General features: G+C 41.2%; 1 protein-coding gene across 1 annotated transcript; it reads left to right on the top strand.

Annotated features, from left to right (window-relative positions):
• The first annotated feature begins 626 nt into the window (after window positions 1–626).
• Window positions 627–9,041, top strand: LOC125759106 (uncharacterized). Its single transcript, XM_049417386.1, has 5 exons — window positions 627–668; window positions 1,046–1,423; window positions 6,304–6,510; window positions 6,788–6,851; window positions 8,878–9,041. Exons 1-5 carry the CDS (start codon window positions 627–629, stop codon window positions 9,039–9,041), a joined length of 855 nt encoding a protein of 284 aa, XP_049273343.1.
• Window positions 9,042–10,127: the final 1,086 nt, after the last annotated feature.

Raw genomic sequence — 10,127 nt, forward strand, 5'->3', positions numbered from 1 at the left:
AAATGCAGATTTCACCACGACATATGAAACATCAGATTCAACTTAACAGGCTGCGTGGCTTTGAACTGTTAGCACAAGTCTTTGTGTGTTGTTTATGTATCTCTGTCAAATATTTGCGCTTTGCAAAAACGAAATTGTGCACTTTGTCGCAACATCAAGAAAGGCTCCATCTGCAATTCAAAAAGCTCCTACTTATTGTGGATGTTGCCTCGAATGTCTGCATGATTTGTTGCATTTGTGTATAGCATTACATTGTTTGTGAGCCTAATTTCATAACACTGGTTGCATTGATGGGTTGTAGGATTCAGGTGGCACATAAGTTACTTGAAGCTGTCTGTTAAACAGTTTTTTACACTTTTGTGTGCATATACAAATGCAACTGCACAAAAAAGTGATGTTGCTACAAGTAAAATGAAGTCCTGGTAGAAAAGCACTTGTAGAGTATGGCTTGTGCATAGAAAAAGGCATAGAGCATCAGTGTCTCTCTAAAGGTGTGGCTTGCATACAGGTTTTTCTAAGGGATGGTACAGAGCTCGAGGAGGAAATCTTCAGAGAAATCATCGGTGAACTGTCCTTGTAAGAGAGAATTTTCATCATTGCCGAAAGCGCTCCGCAGCTACAAGCCGATGCTATCCCATCAGGTCTGCAAGCTGATGCAACCCCCTCAGGTGTGACATCTGGTAGCAGCATGTCTTAAATTTTTGTATTCCGCTGGTGCTCATTCAATCATGGTGTTTTTTTTCTAGGCTTCTCAAAAAATCTGGAGGAACGAGTCGATGAAACAAGCTACGAGTTCAAGTTCGATAGTCGCCTTCTATCTGAGCCAATACGTAGTGCCTTGGAGTTGGAAAGCCTGCTCGCTCCTAGGGAGAGACGGGAGCTGATAAGATCGGTGGTCGACCAAATGACCAAGAAAGTGTCAAGGCCTCGAAGAGAGTTAATAAGAAGCACGGCAGAAGAACTTGTTAAGATGTACCCACGTGCGCTTGAAGATCGTGGTGTAGGGGGCCAAATTCTGGGTAGGGGGTACGATTCTGTTTTTCAGCAAATTGAAAATAGGGTTGAGAACCTGAATCGGGGAAAGCGGCCAGCCCCAGATGACCCGGATGTGCAGCAGACTGTTAAGTCATCAAGGACCAACTCGTACGGCTGTGTGAACTGGCAGCCCAGTCCGAGTGCCAAGATCACGGAGGATATACGCCAGAAGTTGGAGTTCCTAAAGCAAGAGGGCAAAAAAACAACCAGAGATATCAACTTCCCTGTGGCTACACGATTTATGAGCGACACGTACTGCCAACAACGGGAGTTCCTTAACTCTGTGCCTCCCAAGCACACTGCAGTTGCCAAGGAGGAGTGGCCAATGCTCTTCAAGAGGCCCTTTTTTTATGCTCATGCCAACCGGCTTCTTGGAAAAAATGTCAAAGTAAGAACTTCTGTTGTTTCATTTTAAGGAAGTGTTCTCTGACCTGGCATAAGGTAACAGGAAATGCTCAGAGGTGCTGGCTAACTGCTCATATTTATTTATATGCAAATCTCATTCTTTCATTGTGATACAATCTCTTGAATTCATCATTGCAGTTTTGATCTCATTGCTCTCACACGAGCTAGTATAACACAGGAATGATATTTCTAAATGAAATGTTTCAAGGATTACATGGTGAAGGGGGATAATCAGCTCATCTTTTCAGCTGTAGTTGCTTCTTCATTCAATGTTGTTATGCGAATGAGGTCAAACTCTTCAGGCTGTTCTTAATTTACTATAAGAACATGCCTGAAATTGTACTGAGCTAACTTAATGTCTTTTTCGTATTAAAATATCGAAGTTTTATTGCAAAAGGACTTGCTTCTGGGCTAGTTGGTGCGTATATTGCTTAGGTACAGAAGACTGAGGCGCGAGATACATTTCTTTTTACTCAGTTCCGCATCCAGAACCTTTATTGCTTTCATCGATAGCATTTCCAATAATGTCAGCACATATATAGGTGAAGAATGTTCTGTTTGTGTAATATTCAAAAGGAACTATCGTGAACCGAAGAAATTATGAATGTCATTCCTAAGAAAAATTCTAAGCAGGAGGCTCGTATTCTAGGGAATAGTTTATAGTCAATGCAAAATTTTTAATAAAACAGATATATTTGATTCGGAAGATGCGACAGGAATTATGAAAGAATTCAAAGAAAAATATTTTTTGGGTGCTTACTAGTTCTGAGAATGTTCATGTTCTCAGGAATCTACTTTCTATAGAAGATAGTTGAACCAGAACTCCTTTGCCCTGTGACACCCAGCATTGTTTCTGCTTGCGGCTCAGAATCACTCCCTTTACTTATTGTTTTCCTCTTGTTCTCGAAAAGATCTAAAAGAATGAAAAACGTAATTTTTCATGACTTGGTACATTGTTCTGTTCGTGGAAGCTCGGTTTACGCAGACAAAGTATAGGGAACACAGATGACCTAGTTGGGAGGTGCTTGCCTGTTTTGTCATTACCCCCTCCTGTGTGACATTTTATTTAGAAACAATCATGGGGTACATCAGAAACAGTTGCTTAACCAGAAATTTTTTGGGGGTGGGGGTGTGGGGGGGAAGGTGTCCAGCCATACTTTGTGTGTTTATGCTTGTGTTTGTATGAGTGCAAAATAGAAAAATTTGGTGGGGGTTTGAGCCCCTTTGTCTACACCACTGATGGAAGACCTCAGTTTCTTGTAGCATCATTTTTGCCACTACAATAACAAATCCTGCGAAACAACTATTTTACAGGAGATGCTAAATTGCAATTTTGGCAAGTGTGGCAAGTGAAAATGTTGCGACACTTTTGTTCTGGGTCCCTCAATGAGGCACATTCTGCGGAGCTACGCTTACATTTTCACAAACCATTTACAGGACTTGCGAGTTTTCAGAAAAGCCAAAGCACAGAAGTGGCATGGCATAACCATTGGCCAGCAAAATAATTAGAGCTCACTCGACTTGCTTAAGCATTGTTCTTCGCTTAGACTCACTCGGACTCAGACTCTCAAAACTTTATCCTAACCAGACGCACTAGGAGTAAGGATCAGCAATATATTCGATTTGGCTGGGCTCACGCATTGAATATCGAAGGAGAGTCATAAAAAGATTATGTAGAATAACACATGCAATGGGTTTACAAGCACCCAGCAACATTGAAAAAAATGTGGTAGCTTTAAACATACATAAAGAAGTTATTTCTCGTGCATCTGAATGTCTATCGTAAGAGGAAGTTAAACGATACACGTGATGTTGCAATATTGAAAATGCTGGACGTTCAAAAAAAGTTAGGTTTTCATTCATGTTGGCATGTGCATGTGGGATGGCGCAAATATCATTTCATTGCAGTGGGCATGCATGTGTGTACGTGCATTTTCGTCAGAATGAATTAAGTCCTTTCTTACACTTTGTCGTTCAATGGCCCGGTCACACTGTTAATTGTGAACAAAGAAAGGTTCACATTACGTTATGACGCTTTTATACAACCATTCACGAGACTGCAAATAGTTCCGCAGCAATGCGGCGGCTCCATTGACAACACAAAAGATTTAAATAAATAATATGGGAAGAGGTGACCAGCTTTTACAAAATCGAGCCCACTACCACTGAAACATCGTGGAAACATGGACTAGTAGGTGGCATGGTCGTGCCTCTGTAATGTTTCAAATAATAGATAGGATATGTTTGTTTTAGTCTATGTTGCGCTCTTGTCAATTGATTTGAGATGTTTCTGGCGTGCTATTCTTCGAAACCGGCTAAGAACCTGTCGTCGCAGTCAGTATCCACTTTTGCTCGTGGAAAATAGTAAAGGGTCACATGAGTACCGCAGTGGACATGAACACGAAGCAAAAAAGGAACGTGCACAGGTGCGTGCCGATGAGAGCACACTGTGAAGAGGGCGCGATCATGCTGTTTCCACTTTCGTTGCTCAATGGCTATCGGTGTTTCGAAAAAGTTGTAGGGCGTTGTGTTGACACTCTGGAGTATTGACTCGATGGCCTTCGAAACGCCCCTTGTAGCAGCTCGTGCTTAGCCATTCAGTCAACAGACTTTCGGTTGGAAAGCCTTCCAACCGAAAGTCTGTTCATAAATAATCAAGAAGACCAAATTAAACTTAATGATGCCTTACGCTCAATTAATGAATGGTGTGCAAGGTGGGGACTAAAAATAAATCCTTCAAAAACAAATTCCATTATGTTTACCAACAAATCGAGGCCCCTAAACTTTACATATTCATTAGGAAATGCTACCATAACGAGAGCTGATCGCGTTAAATATCTAGGAGTCACACTTACCAGTAACCTCAGCCGGGAAATGCATGTTGAAAATATTTGTACGGGTGCACTGAAGAAATTGACCTTTCTGAAGAGAAAACTACGTAATACTCCTCCCACGGTAAAACTGAACGCATATAAAGCACTAGTGCGACCAAAATTGGAGTATGCCGACATTATTTGGAGCCCTTGGCAACAATATTTGATCAATAAAATCGAAAGAGTCCAGAATTTAGCTTTGCGCTTTATATATTCCGCTTACTCCCGACATTATAGTGTAACAAATCTACGTAATAGGGCAAGCCTACAAAAACTTGAGCAGCGCAGGATAGTATCCAGATTAAAATTCATCTACCAACTTTATCATGGGGACTTCAAATTATCACGGGAACGTTATCTTCAGCAACCTTCAAAAATTTCAGCCAGGACGAATCACAATAAAACTTTTAGGCAGCCACCTAGCCACATAAATGTCCACAAGTTCGCTCTCTTTCCTCGCGCAATTTTCCATTGGAATGCGTTATCGGCGGAAGCAGTGAATGCTGCCTCGACGGATTCATTTATGAAACGCATTGAAAGTATTAGTTTCTCTGATATAAGTGATGTATATTGAATACACATTGCTTTGAGTGCAATTCAATGGCTTACTTATATTGAAAAAATTTATAGTTAAGTGTAGTTATGTTGTCTCACAAAAATATATATGCACTGAACATTGATGACTTTCCTGGTGTGTACTTGTTATTTATGTATTCTTTGAATTATGCCAAGCTATCCAGTGTATAACTACTTATTCCTGATTGTATTGTTTGTATTTCACTCCTGCATGGGCCCGAGGAGGGCCTGCAGTATCTGTAAATAAAAATAAATAAATAAAAAGCCCATATGACACGGGTATAACTGGGACTCGCTCCCCAAAACATTTCTCGAATGAACCCATTTGGACGCAGACTCACAGCTCGATACTAGTCTGAGTGAGTCGATTCATGAATGAGCTTGCCGACCTATGGTGATAACTAGTGATAACTGATAGCAACATAGCCATTAACAAATGTTTCTCGCCAAAAAATATGCGAAAGTTTTTGGTGGTATATGCTTAATAATGTGAAATAATTCATCCAATATCTGAGTCCTCGCTTACGGATTGAACAAAGAGGAATGCAGAAAATCGCCAAGGGTCACTATAGCTACATGCCCAGTACACATAGCTAAGTACGGCTTGTTTGTAGTAATTGAAGTGAGCCGTCTAGCTTGCATATCAGGTTTCCACGTGGTAGAAAGGCATGTCAAGCATGTTAGATATTACAATATTAAAGTCCAAAAGGACATTTTTAATCCATTTCAGTGCCCATCAAGCTCTCATCTTATGAGTTTAATGGGGGTGCATTCTTCATTTTGTATTATGCCACACAATGCATATACCTTATTTTGAAAGATCTGTACTCTGCCGCTGAAGCTTTTTATGGGATACAGAACGCTTACAACATTTAAAGGGACACTAAAGAGCAAAACGATTGTTCTCATATTATTAAGGTGCTCTTTCATGATACCAAAAACACCACGCTTGCTGCGAGAAGACGCTTAGTAAGTGAGAAAACGCGCAAAAACAAAATATGGGTGGCGACGCCACCTTGAAGTTTCCGCACCATTCGCCATGACGTCACATGTTTTGACGGTGCCTACTAGGGACTACGTAGTTCCTAATCGTTAAAAATGGTGTACATTGCCCTCTGAGGGGGCCATAGACTTAACATACCAAGCTTAGGGTAATTTTGTTGAGCCAATGGCGCCAAAATACGATAAATACACTTTGAAATTCCTGACGTCACGCGGGGAGATTTCGGCGCGAAATTTATAAATGAAACTTTGAACTTCATTTTCTCTACTATTAATAAACCTATGATGGCGAAATTAACGACGTTAGAGTTCTCAGAGCACGATTTATCTATCTAAACCAATTCATTGTTTCTCTTTAGTGTCCCTTTAAAACAGCCATTTCTGCATTCTTTGTTCATTTGCTATATTTCAGGACACATTTGAAGAGAATGTCAGGATTATTGGGCCTTCCCTTGTTCGCCATCTTGAAACTGTCAACAAAAGAGATGTGATACATATCCTTTTGGGTGTTGAGAAGCAGGAGAAAAAGGGCAACAATAAAGCCAGTGAAGCTGCCCTCCTTCCCCTTTTGGCAGCTTTCTTCAAGGAAGATGCAGGGCTGCTTTACAGGGTTATCCCGGTGCGTTGGCATGCTGTTTTCTATTTTAGCACTTCGAAATACCTAATCTGTGCCTTAATCAGTCGTTAGCCGAATAAAACTTTTAGGTGCTTACATGTCAAAGAAAGTAACGTATTCTGTCAAAATGTGTTGTAATGTACTACATTCAATAATTGGCCATCATGTGAATCATTCCATGTGAGAATGCCAAAATAGAGCTTGCAAAGTACCGAGACAACAAAATTGCGGTGTCAACCTAAAATTCTGTCAATCAGTTTTATGTTTTTCTTCTCCACAGGAAGGTACAACTTTATCTGATGTGCTTCTGGAGCTGCCTTCCACCCCCGTTATCGTTGCTATCGGTGAGCACATTAATTCGTTTTGCTAATGTGGCTTGTAGCATGCTTTCAATAAGCACACCATGCAGTCTTGCGTGAATTTTCAGCACTTGTAGCCATAGGTTGGCAAACTCATGAGAGGACTACTCAGACCGAGCCATGAGTCCGAGTCTGAGTGAGTCCGCGTGAATAATATTTTGGTGAGTTTGAGTCTGAGTGAGTCCGGTTGTGAAAAATTTCAGTGAGTCAGTCAGAGTGCGTGTGGTTGAGGAACATTTCAGTGAGTGTGAGTCCGAGTGAGCACTAAGCGCAAAATATATTTCTTGAGTGAGTCTGAGTGAGCTCCGCAATTTTTTGCCGACATATCGCTCCAGCATTAATATCAGCCTTATGTCGGCTCACGCTTATACTCCCATCGACTCACACATACTTCAAATCACTAGTGTTCATATGCCAGCACAATATTTATTGATCAGAGGCGTGAACTGCGAAGGGAGGGGACAGGTGGCGCCCACCCGCACTCTTTCACAGGTAGTTCTTGATAAAAATATCTCGTGTGTGCCATCTCTTTCAATAAAAATGCCCTTATTGAAATGTACTCGCTGAAAACTCATATTTGAAAGTACGAGATCAAAAGGTGTCAAGTAGGGCACCATTTATGGGAGATATTGGCGTTGACAACGTTGTGAAAAAGCTGATTTTGCGCTAATGGACACATGAGTCGACTCACTCAGACTCAGATAGATCCGCGAGTCTGAGTTGAGTCCGAGTGAGTAATATTTTGGTGAGTTTGAGTCCGAGTGAGTCCGGCTGAGAAAAATTTTAGTGAGTCTGAGTCCGAGTGAGTCCGGTTGAGGAAAATTTTGGTGAGTCTGAGTCCGAGTGAGCTTTAAGGGCGAAATATATTTTTTTGAGTGAGTGAGTGAGCTCCACATTTTTCGCCGACCTACGCTTGTAGCACATGCACTATAAAGCATTACGGTGATTATAAAAGGAAGACCTCTAAAAGCTTTGTGTCTGGTTACTCAATTTAAATTCTTATGTTTTATAGACACTGACAGCCATTATGTCTGTGCAGACTAATATTGTTGTGCAGCAGGTTGTCCAACCTTGAATACTTCAAGTTTCCTCACAAGTATTCTCAGTTGCTCAGTCATGTATGCGAATGTTTTCCTTGAATTCAAGTTATGAGCTGGCTCGTTGATCTAGGGGTCTCTTCGGATCCGAAAGATTCCAGAAATTATGTGATTCTCTGCACAACATATAAAAAGTGGCCTAACTTCACTTTTTCGTGCAGAAAGCACCTCTTTGAAATTTAAAAAGAAAGCGCAGGGAAGCGAGTCAGTGAAAACTAACTTTGGATGCACCAGTGGGGGTTTACATACCTTTTAGGGGCTTCCACGGCCGATATGCGCTTGTCGTCCGAATCCGATGATTTGGAGAAACTATTCTGCTATGTGTAGTTGCTGCCGAAATTTTTCATGAAGCTTCGGCTGATGAGGCCATTTTTTTCCTCAAAGGAGCTGTTCTGGCATGCACGCACTGCTCGTGCACAGAGAACATTTTTTCATTCCAGTTACATGAATCAAGGCCTTTCTCGACCAAAATGCATGCTTTAAGAGCATTTTTAGAATATTTCCTGTGCTATCTGTTGAAGCCAAAAAGAGCAAAGGAAAATTAATCAGCGTAGCTGAACTGCGGCACCCCCAAATGCCCCCGAATGGTTATGATGTCGACTGCTGACGCAAAGGTCCCAGAATCAAATCCTGGCTGCAGCGGCCACATTTTTGATAGAGGCGAAAATGCTAAAGGCCTGTGTACTTAAAGTTAGGTGCATGTTAAAGAACCCCTGGTGGTCGGAATTTCGGGAGCCCTACTACGGCGTCGCTTATAATCGTATTGTGGTTTTGGGATGTGAAAACCCAGCAATTAATAAGTTGGAATAAGGAATTGCTTTACAACGAGCCTAGATCAGAATTCTTGCATTCATAGCAATTCTGCTTCATTCTGTAAAGTGACCAGCTGTGATGTATTTGCTCTCTACTTGCAGGAAGCTTACACGATAAGTGCCATGTTATATGCGAACAAGAGCAAATGTTCTCTGAGGCCATAGGCTTTTCTGAAGCTGCCTGCCTGTGCTTCCTGTCATACTACGTCTTCAACATGGCCTACCCTGATGCAGCTGCCACATCTCTTGAATTCTTGCAAATGTAATATTCAACAGTTTGTTTTATGGGCATTGTTGCTTGTTCTTGTTGGCATTCAGTCTTGCTTCATATGCTGTCATATTTTTCAAAACTGTTGATTTAACTTTTTAGCAAAAAAAAAATCTTCATTCATCACAACTTAAGGCCAGAAGGCCTTAAGGGGGTCATCCATTGAGTTTCACAACAGTACAATAGAAAGCAACTGGCAACAACTAGAAGCAGCGCGAAAAAAACGACGACAAAAATAGGAACACACACAGCAGGGCTGGCACTGTACTGGCAACTGAATGTTTATTGAAAAATCACCACTTATAGCTATGCCACCAAAAACGCCTTGTCACACAAAAAACGCCACAAAAAATCAACGATTGCAGACATGCGTATTGCTAAACTAACAGGTGTTTATCGAGAAAAGATCTCTCATGAGTAGTTAAACTAAGTGACGCCGCTCTGACACACTTATCTCCAGCTTTATTGATAAAATAAGCTTCCACGATTTCTTTTTCTTTTTTGGATTTTCCAAACATCAAAAAACTAGTTTGCCCGAACTTGGGTGTGCATGCGCATTTTTTACAGTGCGAGGCTAGATGGCTGCCATAGCCATTTTTGACATTGTTCTTATGTTGCCTGGCCCTATCATTAAAGCATTGCCCAGTTTGTCCGATGTACACTCTACCACAACTTAATGGTATCTCATAAACAACACCAGAAGTGCACTTGGTGAACTTCGTTTCATGGTTAGTAGTACATATCATTTGTTTTCGACCTTTCATAGCATTACACAGCGTTGAAAGTTTACGAGGAGCAGAAAATACGAGGTTGACTTGGTGCCTGTTGGCCACTTTATTCAGGTTATGCGATAACCTGTGCACATATGGTATCACATGAAATGGTATCTTGTCTATTTTTTGCTCATCAGTTTTTCTTCCTGAACGTTTCAATCTTTGTAGCAAAGTTTCACTCACAGCTGTGATGACGGAAGTAGGGTAACCGAATGATTTAAGTCTTTCGGTCTGATGCATTAGGCTAGCCTTCATTTGGTGCTCACATGATTTGTTAATTGCACTTTGTACACAGGTGATGGCGATTCTCC

Source organism: Rhipicephalus sanguineus, chromosome 7 (genome assembly GCF_013339695.2).
Source record: "Rhipicephalus sanguineus isolate Rsan-2018 chromosome 7, BIME_Rsan_1.4, whole genome shotgun sequence".
NCBI lineage: Eukaryota > Metazoa > Arthropoda > Arachnida > Ixodida > Ixodidae > Rhipicephalus > Rhipicephalus sanguineus.